The 15,033-nt window shown below is 46.0% G+C and overlaps 1 protein-coding gene across 3 annotated transcripts in view; it reads right to left on the bottom strand.

Annotated features, from left to right (window-relative positions):
• Kcnk10 (potassium two pore domain channel subfamily K member 10) overlaps positions 1 to 14,638 on the bottom strand; it is a 129,955-nt gene extending 115,317 nt beyond the window's left edge. For 2 of the 3 annotated variants that reach the window (XM_074067381.1, XM_074067387.1), the window contains exon 1: positions 10,911 to 11,042. In XM_074067381.1, coding sequence (XP_073923482.1) covers positions 10,911 to 10,962 — 52 coding nt within the window. In that variant the 5' untranslated portion in view covers positions 10,963 to 11,042. Of the gene's footprint in view, positions 1 to 10,910; positions 11,043 to 14,398 lie in introns of those variants that run through there. The other variant, XM_074067385.1, reaches the window with a different exon arrangement.
• Positions 14,639 to 15,033: the final 395 nt, after the last annotated feature.

The following is a 15,033-nucleotide window of genomic DNA, read 5'->3' as shown; positions in this document are numbered from 1 at the left end:
ACCAAATCCTATGATTGCTGCAAGAAGACACAGATACTCCAGGAGAGTCCACCACCTGGCCACCAGGCTTGCCATGTTGCAGGCATCTCCGCAAACATTTGCCGAATCAATTAATTATTCAATTTATGAGTAGTCTAAATAATCCTGAAAATAAAATTTTGCTGTACCATCCTCCTATTTCACACCATTCCAGGACTTTCCATTAGTCTCAGAGGAAAAAAAATCATACAATCTACTACACCCATCATAATCTGACTGATACCCACATCCCCACCCTCAAGCAACCATGCTACACCCTCCAGTCAGTACCAAAATGTGAATCTCTTGATCAAGACTAGTGCTCAAGTTACTGTGCTTCATTGGTTTCTCTGTTTTTTCAGAAGACACCCAAAAATTTTAAGATCTAAACTAGACTGCAAGTGCAGGAGTTATCAGAAAGTTGGAGTGTCATGAACCACCATCCTCAAGTGCAGTTGTCATTACAGCTATAGTACACACCCACTGTCCGTCTGTCCAACTGTTCATAGTAAAAATAGAAATGCTGAGGAAATTATGTGCATGTGGCTTGATCTGGGTCATAATGAATCAATCCACTGTGTACCCAAGAACTGTCAAGTTAGCTGGAATGTAAAGACACCAGGATAAAAGACATCCTCTGGGAGTGGGAGGAGGGGGGTCTCCGGATGAAGTAATAGAGGGGAAACAACAGAACCAGGTGGCATCCTGAGGCTTTTTCAGTTCATCACTATGGTTACAGACACCGTGAGCACTGATTCTGGTACGTGACAAGAGCCCTCAGCAGCCTCATTCAAACCCCACACACACCCTCCTCTAAACTCTGTCTTTGTCACTTTGTGTAGGAAGTGACACATTCAACAATGTCCAGCTCTTGATCATTCTCAAGTCCACAGTAACACTCAAAAGAAACTGTATTCACTCTTCTCTGCCCCGATCACAGAAGCCCCAAACTTCCTTCAGAATGTAAAATCGCCTCAGGAATAAGCCGGGTGTGAAATGTTGGGAAACACAGGAACTGCTTCCAGGAAATCATTTTCTCCAAAATGTACAGAAAAAGCAACAAGACCATCAAAACAATGTTTACTGGAAATATGACAGTGCATGCCAACTGTCCCCCCTCCACTGGTGGCTCTTCCCCATGTGTGCCCATCAGCCCCAGGCATGCTGCCCCTGCCATGTTGGCAAGATTCTGACTTGTTTTTCAGTCACACTGTTCAGACAGTGGCTGTTTCACTGTAGAAATACACAAGACACAAGACACTCAGACATGTGTTCCCTGGCATTTCTACCACTCAGCCCAGAGGCTGCACTGCTTTTTCTGTCTGTATCCAAGGAGGCTGGGTTTTCAGTCACTAAATCTATGAAAGAAGGGAGCTTGTAAGGAATTTATAAGATTAGGAGGACCTGGAGTTTTCACACACAACCTCTGGCTTCACAGAGAGAAAAAAAATAGTACGTGTCATGTGATCACTTTGTTCTTGTTACTCAATAGACTTACATAGCATGGTTCCCACACAAGACAGTGTCAAGAGACACTTTTTGTATTTAAGTAATACAAAAAGTTTAGATTAATAGGTGTACTGGGACCTATTATTAGACCAGCTATCCATGTTTACATCATGCTCAGTTTTTCTAGAATAATTCTTTAAGCAATGGTTGAAAGAAACGAAGAAAATGGAGTTAAATGCATTATAGTTCTATGGTTAAATGGAAAAGGTAGGGCTAACTAAATTCAACAGATTTTTGCACTGCAAGATTATCAGAGACAGGTATACAGTGGAAGTGAGAGCTCAAGTTTTAAGCCAGACAGACCCAAGGTTGAAGTCCTGCTGTCATAGGTAACTACAGGCAATTTATGGGCTTCATGGGCCTCACCTCTCATTCAAAAAGTGGGAGATGATAATTTCATTTGTTTCTTTGGATGATAATGAGGATTATATTAGATAATGTCTCCAAAGCATTTAGCACAGTACCCAGCACCTGGTACACAGACAATAAATAGAAGAAAATGCTTATAATAATTTTTATTTCTGTCATCAAATTCCTTGATAATTCCTCCTCCCAAAGAGAGCTTAATCACCCCTTAGCTTCCCAAATGTAGACTGCACTTAGTGACTCGTGTCTAATGAAAAGTCTGTGGTGGGAGTAACACTCTGTAATTTCAGAGGGTGTCATAAAAGGCATTGCCAGTTCTACCTTGTTCTCTCTACAATCACTTGCTCTAGGGAAGCCAGCCACCATACTGTGAACACATAGAAGCAGCAGACAGAAAGGCAACAGTGGCAGGAAGTAAGTCCTGTCCCCAACAGCCTGCCTTAGTTTGTAAGTCACATGAGTGAGCCATCATGTAAGCAGATCCTCCAGTGCCAGGTAAGACATCAGATGACAACCTCAGCTGACCTTAATCACAACCCATGAGAAACTCCTACCCAGACCACCCACCCAGCCATGCTGTTCCCCACTTCCTAAGCCACAGAACCTATGAGATAACAAAAGTTTTGTTTAAGTCACTAAAGGGTGTGGTTATTTGTTACACAGCAATATAGTAATAGCTAAGGTACATGAAGACTCTCCAGGAAGGACTGAGCATGCATAATTCTGCAAACTGACTTCACAATAATCTTTTCTTTTTCTCAGAGCATTTGTTAAAACCAGTTTGTGTCACATGAACACACTTTGGGAAATACTGGTGCAGATTTTAACAGTTTATAAATCTCATTCACATTTACCTCAATTGATCATCTCAACAGTTCATGTGTTATTGTGATCTGTATTTTACCCAGGAGAAAACTAAGGCTCAGAAAGGTTAAGTGATTTGCCCAAGTTCACTCAGTGGTATGATGTGAATGTTTACACATCCTCAAAACTCGTATGCTGAAATCCTAATCCAAGGGTGACATTAAGTGAGGGTCCTTCCTTTAGGGGGTGATTAGATCATGATGATATTAGGACCCTTAGACAAGAAACCCAAAAGAAATCCCTCATTTCTTCCACTATGTGAGGGTACAGCAAGAAGACACCACATCTCCTACTGGTGCCTTGATCTTGGACTTCCCAGCCTCCAAAACAGTGAGAAAGAAATTTCTGCTATGTATAACCTACCAGTTTGTGGCATTTTAATAAAGTAGCCCAAATGGACTAAGACACACAGCCAATAAAATTAATCAAACAATAACTCAGACTCAAGTATTGCAATTTCACATTATATTCTTCTGCCTAGGATTTTTTTAAACTTGGACGAAGAATACTGACAGCCTAAGAGAGTCCCAGAAGGGATGGGCTCTGCTCTTTAGACCGCCCTCCCAGATGATCTGAATGGCAGCCCCGATGCTTCTCAAGAGGCTGAACTGGAGCCCACTCCCCAACGTCCCCGAGCTTTGACCTTCATAATATCATGAGGCAGGCATCACGCACTGGGGCCCTTAGCATGTTCCAGCATGGTTTTAAGAACTTTGCATGCATCATTTCATTTAATCTGCATAACATACCAAGGATAAACTGGCTATGATTTTCTCCATCTTACAGATGAGGAAACCAAGTCACATAGAAATAAAGCAACTTACCCAAATCAGCCACTACTATTGAGGTAGCTCAAATTAGGACCTAAGGGATCCATCAGAAAGGGAAGTGACCCTAATAATCAACCACTCGAGTCCCTCCTTTTCACAGGAGTGGCAGAGCCAGCTCTAGAACCTAGGTCACCCACACTGACATCATGCCCGAGTCAGGGTTAAGTGACTATTTCCATGCACTCAAATCTTCTATCAGGTTATTGTAAGAATATATATCAAACAACTCTACCTTAACTACTTCCCATTTGGCCTCAAATGCCACCTCAAGTAATGATGCCCTTGGCCTAAAACAACATTCTCAAACAGTAGAATCCAGGAACTGACCCAGGTTGGTCTATGCTTAAAGTAGGTAAAATTTAGAGAGGAAAAAATAAGAATTGTTTCATCTCTAAGCTTTTTCTCTCATTGTTTTTCTTAAATATTTAGTGCCTAACTTCTTATCTCACATGGCAGAGTAGGTGAATGCTCAATTGTCAAATATCACACCTGACACCAGCATTGCTATTCATTCTGTCAGGTTTGTATCACCTAATGTCAGTCAGTTATAATATGTATCTTTATTCTGCTAAAATATTTGGTGTGTTGTAATTCTGGGGACCTCCTTTTCTGCTTGCTCTCATTTTCATAGCAAAACCATAGCTAGCTCGCATGTCAGAAGTACAAATATTGGCACTTTAGGTCTGAATGCAAAGATCACTGTGACTTCAAAGTTCTCTGTTATCCAAGCACATCTTATCATCTCTTCAAGTATCTTTTTTTTAAAACTGAAAACCCCTACATTGTGTAGTTGAGCAGGAAAAGAAAATGAGGATCCTTTGTAGAAGAAATAGCAATTGAGATCAGGACTCACTAAGAATGGGGTGGGGGCAGACAGAAGAAGGAGTGAAGGATGGGCTGCCTATGATCCTCTGGTTATATATGGTAGCAAATTCTGTGTTCCTTCAATCCTGTTTTCCCACCCCTCTACTCTGCTGCAAAGTTCCCTCCATGGAAAGGGGAAGTGATTGGACCAAACTATTGGTAGTACAAAAACTAGAGTCCCCTGAAGTCCTATCCACTTCACAACCCAACTCCCACAATCTCCAATGTCCATCCCCCTCCCCCCCAACCTGGGAATGAATGGCAAAGGAAGAGGACCCAATCCCCTTGTAACTACTCCCTTTTTGGCCAATGGCTGGGGCCCTCACTCACTTTCTCCAACCCTAAGTGAAGAACTGGAAAGTCAGGTTTCACTTTCAATCCATGACATTTAGTACAAGACACTTAAGAGGGAGAAAGAAAATCTCAAACTTGGTCTACGAACCACAAATCAATGTTCTAGAGTGAATATGAGGTTCCCCATTGTGTGTGACAGCAATGAGCCACACATAACACCATCATGTCTCCACAGAGAGGAACCACAGAGCCCAAAGGTGGAGGGGCTCTTTGACTTCCATAATTCTTATGGAGAGAAATCAGCCAGGTGGATGTAACCAACCTGGCAACCTCACTCCTAATGCCACAATCAAGTAGATTCTATAACCAAGCCATGCAGAGCTGAGCCCCTATCCAACTCAAATCCTATCTGGGTCATCAATAAGTACCCTTTATAACAGAATCTGAGTCCAGAAAAAGACTCACTTTTATTTACTTTTCTGCTTCTGCCAAGGGAGATATCTAGGCTGAAAACCTCCTGACTGGCTATGGGTAAAATGGCTTCTTTCAGTTTTATCATTAAACTCTTTCTCTGTCTGTATTCCCTGTGGACTAAAAGAAAAAAGGAACACACAAGCTCATTGTGCCTATATTAAATATACTTTGCACCAAACCTCACCTGTGGGACATGTTTCCCAACTAGCTACAAGACTGTATTTTTTTTAAATGCACTTGATTTAAGTTCAGATGTTTTGAAAATGGTGTGGAAAAGGACAGTTTGTCAACCCAGTCTTTGTTCTACCAGGTAATCACTGGGATCAGCAAAGGGATGACGAAGTTTCCTTAGACCCTGGTGGAAAAGAACCCTGAACCAAATCCTGGCCCAGAAAAGCTTTGGACCATCATTTCTCTGTACTTTCTAAGATAATTGCAGTGATTTGGGCATACTATTGATCCTACTTGGAAAGCAATTCTCCTGAAAGTTGGATATCACATCAAAAACAAGTGATTTTCTTTCCAGACAATCTAAGCCATGTGAATGTGTGTTTGGAAACACATTAATAAAAATAGCATTTAAGGGACCTAGCAAGTTGAATACAGCTGCTGTTCACAACATACTGAAATCTCTTTTCAGCCAGCATAGAAGTGGGACCAAAGAATCTTCACCTTCACTCATAGGATAATGAACATGTCAGCCTATGCAAGTGCAACCTACTAAAAACAGAAACTTTTGAATACACCTTCAGGTTAGAAGGACTGGAAGACCATGGGGCAGTCAAAGACCTGGAAGGAAAGAAAATGTGAGGGGAAAATTCTCTGCAAAGAAGCATGAAAAGGTCTAGGTTGGCTTCAACTCTATCTATTTGCAGCTTTGGGCCCAAAACAAGTCATTTATTGTTTCTACATCTTAGCTTACCTGTTCGTAAGTCTAAGACTCTAATATCCATAAAAATAAGGTTGCTTAAAAAACAAATGAGATCATTTGTAAAAAAGCATTCTGCAAACTGAAAGGTACTATGTGAACATGAGAAGGGCCTGTCTGCAATTCTGCATTAAAATATGGCTTTTTTTTTAACAATCCAGCTCTAGTTCTATGGTTTTACTTCTTTTTTGAGTATATTAAAGTTTTTAAAAGTAGCCACATTCTCATAGCTAATATGACCCATTATTAACTGAACCCTAACCATATATTTGCAGACTAGACAAGCCATCCCCCTCATCCCTACCCCACGTCCTTTCAGCCTTCTCCCAGAGCACTGGAGGCTTGAGAACTGAGAATTGGTGTCCATTCTGATACATTATTTAAAGATATTCTTCCTTTTTCTTTGTTTGCACTTTGCCATTTGTAGCTAAGGAGTCCTGGAATTCCTATGATACAAAGAGCCTTGGATCCTCTTTGATCCATCCCTCCATTCAGCAAAGGGTCATTGCATGTCTAGGAATATAACAACGAACAAGACAAAGAAAGTCCCTGCTCATGGAGCTCACATGCTAGTGAAAGAGGTAGGCATTAACTATAACTCAGAAGTAGGATGGTTCCAGATGGTGACAAGTGCCAGGCAGACAACTGAGCCGGTGAAATCCTACAAAGTAACAGAGCTAGGGAACAGAAGAAGAGGTCTTCAGATAGGACAGGGAAGCCTTTGCTAATAAGGGACATTTTATCAAAGATTCAAATGATGGAAAGGAGCCATCCATGCCAGCATTCATTACAAGCAGCAAAAACTGCAAGTGCAAAGGCACTGAGACAGGAACGAGTGTAATTTATTTCAGGAACAAAAGGAAGCCAAATAGCCCAAAGACCATTCAAGAGAGGAGGTAGTTTTTGAAATAAAGTTAGAGAGGCAATGTCAATGGCCCCTTTCTACATGGGAAAAAAGTGAAGCTAAATGAGCAGCTCAAAGTCACACAGCTAATAACTGCTACAGCTGGTTCTAGAACATAATGCTTTTGCTTCTTCCAAATCCATTACATTGATCTGCCTGCCTGAAGCCACAGGAATTCTGTTGACTGATCTCACCGGTTTCTCAAAGCTTTTAACCTACACAAACAGCAAGCAAACCCCCATTTTAAACAGAAAGTGATCGCTAAGTGATCCTTGTGATTCATAATCCACGTAAATTCCTCTGTAACAGCTAACACTCACTGCTAAACCACCTTTGTGTAGGTCCTACCCAAACACTTCCCCCTCTTTGTTGAAGGCTCAGTTCTATGACTATGGAAGAGGGACACAGCTCACCAGAGACGAATCATTTTTATATTTAGGTCTAGTTTTTGCACTTATGCCTCTTGACAGTGCTTTACTTAATTCACCCAAGTGCAATCAAAGCCAATCTGCTCTCAAACCACCTTCATTTGGTGCTATTAAATCTTCAGGTAATGCCGCTGTGAGCAAAACATCGTAATTACAACTTCCTTCCTCAACTCATGAGCTCCTCCCCCTGAGGATTCAAATCTGTGAACAGCAAGATTCTACAGTCCCCGCAATATGAACTGTGCCGCCATTTGGGCATTATAAGGCCACGGCCTTTTTTGCCCTGTTAAACACACTTGGTGTGTGAACTTGAGCCTCCACAGACCCAAAGGCTGCCCACAAGATGTACAAGTGAAGGTGCTGCTGTCTACAAGGATTAGTGGAGAAAGGAACCAGTGGGGACAACTAAGTCACTGCCTCTTTCTCCTGTCCCCTCCTTCTCCTCCTTCTCCTCTCTTTCCGATCCCTTCTCCTCATGATCCTTTCTCTTCTTTTCCTCCTCCCGACAAGGTTCTCCAGTCCCTGACCTTTGGAAGCCCCGCAGGCAAGAGCCAGACTCCAATAACTTAAGAGACACAGACTAGAAGAGTGTTTAAGAGTCCAGATTCTAGTCCAGTCCCACCACCTACACGCCCTGAGACTTTGGACAAGTTACTGTATCTCTCTGTTCCTCAGTTCCCCCATCTGTAAAATTAGGATGGTCCCTTCCTCCTAAGATGTTTGTGATGATTAAGTGATAATAAAGCTGGTGTTTGGCAAAATATTCTATCCAACTGTAAGATACCACCCTCAGTCCCCACTCTCCTCCTCCGTCCACTGCTTAGCTAGGAAGACTTTGGTTACTCTCTCCTTCAGGATAACTTGCATGAAGTCAGATCACCTCGCTGGAAGGCAGCTTCATGGTGTCAAATGGGACAAAAACACAAATAAGTACTGTGAAATAACTGTACCACATAATATACATAAGGCATCTGGCACACAATGCTCACTTACTCAATGCTGTTATTTTTATTGAAATTTCTTTTTAAATATATATATATTTTAAAAATATATATGTATACATATATATTTTAAATATATGTATACATATATATTTAAAATATATATATACATATATATTTAAAATATATATATACATATATATGTATATTTTAAAAACATACATTTTATATATTTTAAAAATATATATACATATATATTTAAAATATATATATATATATATATATGTATGTATATATATATATACATATATATCACCAGTGGCTGTAATGGTAAAGGCTCCTTGCAGGCTTATCTTCGCTGTGTTGGCTGTAAACCGTGAGACATTCATATGTGTTTATCACTGGGACATGAAAGTACAGAATGACGATCTACAGAGATGGATTTGAAAGTCCAGGCTCACTTCACAAGGTCAATCCCACGGGCTTCCTTGTAGGAGCTCCTGGAAGCTCTTTGCCCACTCTACACAGGGCTGCCCCTTTGCCACATGTGGTGGTGGGAGGGCACCTCAGGGACACCTCCCACTCAACAAGTCCTAGACTGCACTCCTAGCTTTTCCACACTGGCCCTGCCCTGGAAGCCATGCCAGTCTCCAATTTGTCACCTCCACACTTGATTCAGACAAAGTCTGTGGATTTGATGACCCCCACAGCTCCCTATTCCATCTACTTCTCCACCCCATGGCTACTACTTCCACCCATACACCTTTGTATCTGGTCCCCCATGGCCACCAGAGCCATATGGCATTTGTTTTGAAACTTAGTTCAGACCATGTCACTCTTCAGCTTGAAATTCTTCAAGGCTTAAAATAAAGTCTACACTCCTCCCACCTCAAGCCCCAACCATCTCCAACAATACCAGGACTTTGGAATATGATCCTAACACCTGCTCCTCTGCCTCAGGACCTTTGCACTTTCTGTTCTCTTTTCTACAAACACTTCTCCTTCTCTTTAGGCAATTAACTCCTATTCCAGGGCTTAGTGCAGGTGTAATCTCCTCAGGGAAGCCTTCCCTGACCACTCTCTCCCTTGGTCCTTGTCAGTCTCTCCTTAAAACGCTGATGCATATAGAACATACATAAATTTTTAATTATATACTACTCTGTGCAATGATTAATTTAGGTCTGTCTCCCTCACTACAAACTCCAAGAAGGCAGAATTTTTGTGCTATTCTACTTTAAGAGCCCAGATTCGTGTCTGGTGTGTAGCAGATACTCAACAAATACATTCTGCAGGGATCAAAAAATTTTTTTTAATTCAAAGTAAACTTCTATATTTCCAGAGATGGAGAAGCAAAATAGAAGATTGGGGTTGCATCTAATATGTTTATAAAACACCTCCATGTTTTAAAAGGACAACACCTCTTTATTTAGTCTTCAACACCATCAACTTGTAAGACCTTCACTCAACAAATGAGTGGATTTCCTGGGTCCAGTCTGGTGAAGAGAAGAAATGCACTCATAACAAAAATTTTTAAAACACCACAAATAAACAAATTTCAGCCCCAGTTGAAACATACAGAGGTAATGCCTAGCCCATCTCAGCCTTCAGATGAGCTAAGGAAAATGCTGTACAGCACTCTTGTCACAACTGGACACAGGATTTCAACTTGTTCTGCTCCCATTGGTCACTCAGGAAGAACCTTAACATCAGCATGCTAATTTCAGGCTCTGTGGTCAAGGTGAGGCACCTATGAATCTGTCTTAATCGCTCCCTTTTGCAGGGAGGGACCGTCATTCAACATTGGTAAAAGCATGCAAACCACACAGAAGCGTGAGTGGGCACAACCTGTGCCCCTCCCGACCCCTTTCCAGCCACACCCTTCTCGAAAACCACTCTCCCCGCCCCCTTCTACTCCAACGTAAGCCAAACTAGCTGGCTGGTTTAGTAATAAGATTGAGCAAAGACTCAGAGGCCCTATGTGCTCCATTATTCCTTCCTATGAGAAGGGCCACCCCAGGGAAGGCTGCTGCAGATCTGAGCCTCAGTTGCTGCCAGGAAACCTGTCCCCCTGAGAACACCCAGGACATGCGGCTGTCTCCAGGATGGAGACACCCCACCCATTTGCCAGAGAGACAAAGATCACCAGAAACAAAGGACACACACACACACACACACACACACACACAGAGTCAAAAGCAAATACCGACACTTAGTGCAATTTCAAACCAAACAGCCTGCTTGGTGCATCTTTAAACGGATTTTGAAATAATCTAGGAAGGACAATGATTATGTGATTATGACAGGAGCTATCTGAGTTCCGAACCCACGCTGCCTCCACCCTCCTCCCACCCGCGCTGCGGTTCCCAGGCGCATTTCCCAGCCTCAGGTCACACACTGGCTGCCAGGAGCAGGAGCGCTTCCACTCACGGAAGCGCGCACTCGCAAGACATGCAGACCAGGCGAGGGCAGCCAAAAGTAGGAAATACCAACCTTTAGGATCCCAGTTCACTTGTTTCCTTGGCGTCTCGATTGGAAATTTCATTGCTCCGTTGCCCAAAAGGGAGAGGAAAATGAAAAGAATCAAAATAATAATAAAGTCCTCAAGCTCTCCACGCCTCCGTGCAGCAGTCTAACAAAACAATTTCCAAGGATGGGGGAGCCTTGGACTCGCTCGCGGAGGAACCCCAGAGAAAGACAGGTGGGAAAACACTCGCTTAGGAAAGAACTGGAGATGGGTTGGGTGTTTGCACCAGTTGGGGGGGTGGTCGGCTGCGGCCGGTTGGGTAAAAGAAAAAGTACGTTCGGTGAGGGATGGATGAAAGAATGGAGAGGAAGACTCGGGGAGATGAAAGCACCAAGCTGCTTCGCAAAAGCTGTGTCTGCAGGTTGGGGAGGGGGGGCGCTGAGCAGCCGGAAGGCCGAGGCTAGGTAGAAGCCCACTGCAGTGTCACTCGGTCCCCGAAGGCGTGGACGCACACACACTTGCACACACACGCGCGCGCGCACTCTCACACTCACTCCCGGACGCGCGCTCGGGTGGGCACGTCAGCCTCGCTCGGCCGCGCAGAGCGCACACGCCCCACCCTAGCCGCGCTCCGCGCCCCCGGGCGACGCCCCCCATTCCCCACCCCCCGAAAGCCATTGGACAGAAGGGTGGCGCGGCGCCGGGGGAGCGCGCGGCTAAGACGACCCTCCCGGTGGCGCGCCGCAGGTGCCGCGGTGCTGCGGGAGGGCGCGGGGCGCGCGGTGGACCTGGGCGCCCGGCGGACCAGGGAGGCGCGCGGAGCCCCCGGAGCCCGGCCCCAGAGGGCGGGCGGCCGGCGGCGGCGGGAAGCCGAGCGGGGCGAGGGAACGATCGGCGGGCGCGCTGCTACTCACTGGCTCGGCCGGCCGGTGGGCGGGCTTGGGGGCGGCCGCGGCGCGCTCCGCGGAGTTGCAGCCGGAGACACGCTTGGCTGCCTGGAAGACTCTGCAGGAGGCGGAGGAACGGCCGCTGCGGCCCCGCCGCAGACCTCTACCTCGGGGGTGACCTCTTCTCACCGCTCCCACCCGGGGCGCCTCCTCCCCTTCTTTTGTCACTTCATTTTTTAGACTCCAGTCCCCTCCCGCGCCTGCTTCTTGTGCCTGAGCCCCGAACCCACGTCCCTACAGCACTCCCGAGGAGGCCAGTGCCAGCCATGAGCCTTTTGTTCTGGGACCGCTCCGTGTATTGGCAGCGATGTTCCCACACAGCGAGCTCGCTCCCCAGGCGCCGCGTGGTCCCTTCCCCGGCTGCCTGCAGCCCTACTGGGGCTCCTGCTTGGAGGCTGGGGAGGGGGCCGGAGAGAGGCGCAGCGGCCCTAGAGGAAAGCGGAGTTGCCACGGGCGGGTGGCTCTGGGAATCGGGGGCCCCAGGCGGGACCCATCACTGGCAGGTGCGAAGAGACCCCACCCATGTTCCCAGAAAAAGGCTAAACCTGGAGCATTGCTTCCACTCCACCCCCTCTCTCTATCTTTGCGGGAAACCCCACAGGGGTTTGCGGTGGGCCTATGTTTCCAGAAAAGCCACATTAGTGCTGTTGAATGGGCCACCGGAAGTATCAATGTGAATGATGCTTACAGTTCCCTGGATGCCTAGCAACAGAGCCTTGCACTTAATAGATGCTCAAGAAATACTTGCTTATGAAGGCATGGATTTCACGCGGCAGAGTAAAAGATAGACATGGACTGTTAATTCACAGGACTATCTCAGGTTTGATAGATCGTTCCCTTAACTTATGAAAGAGAAAGTGTTCCCTTCCTCCAGGCCCCCATTCCCAAGCCTGCCAGCTGTGGTCCTAAAGCCCCACTCTGAATTGCATGGCCCTCAAGGTTTCTGGGAAGCCCTGGGTCTGCAGCGTCTTTTTCATCATCCATTCCCCACTATCATGTCTGGGCCTCTGAGTCCAAGGAAAGACCCAGGAAGGTCCGCTGTGGTCTGTGGGAAAGGGTGGGAAAGTGCTTTGTCACTGACCCTGCAGGCAGCTAAGGCTAGGCCCTGAGTTCTCTGCAGACCGAGTTTAGTCAAAACTGGAACCCATCTGATAGTGCTCCTCTCGCTTCTCAACACCTTGGGCGGGTTCTCCAGGTGCAACAGAGCTATCTTCTCTGGACTCTGTTTCCACACTTTCACCTCCTTGGACTAGAAGAAGATTGAGTGGGATAGATAATTCAAATAGAATTTCTGCTGTCAGCCTCGTGCACCAGAGACACTAATATGTTGGAAATTCAGGTCCCAAGGCCAAAGAGAGATACTTGTAAGAAGTGCTTTCAAGCCTACTTTACCCTCTCAGTAACCGCTCACAGGGAGCTGGGCTCCAGCCCAATCACTGCAATGCAATGTTTTTATCTCCATCAGTCAGGGAGGTGTCAGCAGAGAAAGACACTCTCTCTCCTGAATCCTCACAGGATGGGAAGGCAAGACAGAGCTTACTGAAAGCCTCTTTGTCTTCCTTCCTGTCCATTTCTCCCCATATCTTGTTCAATAAGTTCCCCCTTGACTTCTTTTGAGGATGAGAAGAGCAAGGCTCAGGAGGATGAAGAAACAATCCCAAGGTCACATCATGGAGATTCAAACCCAAGTTTGCCTGACCCAAAGACCCGTACTGTCTATGCCAGAATCGTGTGAGCTCATCTGGTCCCTGAACCCATGAATCTGACCAGGAAGCTGTCAGATGGGTTCTTTGGGGATAATGATCTAAATATTATATTATCCAAGACTCAGCCCCTCTTCTTTTACAAAATCAATTGGACTATCCTTGCATTCTGGGGTCAACATTAGCAAATTAGTTCCCTGCCCAAGCCAAATTTCAGTGGCACAAGATTCAGTGTTAGGATGCATCATCATTCAGCCAATCAACAAACATTGATTGAACATCCCTTGTGGGCAAGATAAGTTGCAAGTCCCCTTTAGAAGTGATTTGGGCCCTTGGGTAATGAAAGACCTTCCCCCAGAATGACATCAACACGGTAGAAGGTAGGGGGGTAGGGAGCTGGAAGGTTTGAGGATATGGACCTTATGGGGTGGGGAGCAGGACAGGGTCTGAGTTAAAGACTTGTACTAGTCACTTGCCTTTAGGATTATTATCACCCTGCTAAATCACTGAATATCTCCCCCTCCCCCTTACCCTCCGCTGGACACCAACCTCTGGGGCTTTATCTCACCTCCACTTTCACTCTTCCTTCTCAGGATGTGCTCAAAGACCAGTTTGTGGAGGGGGGAAAAAATCCACTAACAATAAATAAGTAAATAAATCCCAGCAGTCTTCCCCACAACATGCGTGAAATCAAACGCAACTCTTTCGAAACTGCGTTATAAGGTATGGACTGCCCTGGAGGGAGTGGAGGGTGCAAGACCCTCCCCTTCCCAAGAAAAGCAAAACAACTTAGCACCTTAACCCGTAGTGCTCCTATAATACCTTTCCGTGACCTTTGTTTATTTACAGTCTAATTCCACTTACCCAAAGGAGGACAGGAGTGGCCTGTGCAGAGACAAATCCAAAAACGCTGCCGCGCCAAGTGGCTCCCTCTCTCCCATGGCTACTGCTGCGGGCGGGTTAAGACTGGTGGAGAGAGGCCGCCGCGCGCTCCTGCGGCAGGAAAACAAAGCTTCGTGGCGCAAAGTGTCCCTGCCCTAGCTGTCCCCAGCCAGGAGCCCCCGGCTGGCAGCGGCCGCGTCCTGGGCGCATTTGGTGGTAAAGCCACCCTCCTGGTCGCCGGGTCTCTGCAGCTCCGAGGCTGCCCGGCCAAGCGCAGCAGTGGTGGCCGCATCACTTTAATGCACCCCGTGGGGCCCCTCGTGGGAGGGCTGGGAAAGCCCGAAAACCTCCATCATCACTGGCAGTAAGTTTGCCCAGAGTTGCCTGTAGCTCTTTTATCCCCTCCCTACGCTGAAGCCCTGGCCGGCAGGGAGACCCGAGGGGTCTCCAGGTGCTGCCTGCTGCGAGGAAGTCTCGGGGTGGCTCAGCCAGAGAACAGCTGAACACGGAATCCGAGGTGAAGTAGGAGGATTTCTTGGGACAGAGAATCGCGGGGAGTGATGAAGCATCTTGGGAAACTCTGCTTAGTGCTGGTTCCACAAACAGAAGGGAGGGGT

Source organism: Castor canadensis, chromosome 3, assembly GCF_047511655.1.
Source record: "Castor canadensis chromosome 3, mCasCan1.hap1v2, whole genome shotgun sequence".
Taxonomy (NCBI): Eukaryota; Metazoa; Chordata; class Mammalia; order Rodentia; family Castoridae; genus Castor; species Castor canadensis.
This window is presented reverse-complemented; position numbering and strand designations above follow the sequence as displayed.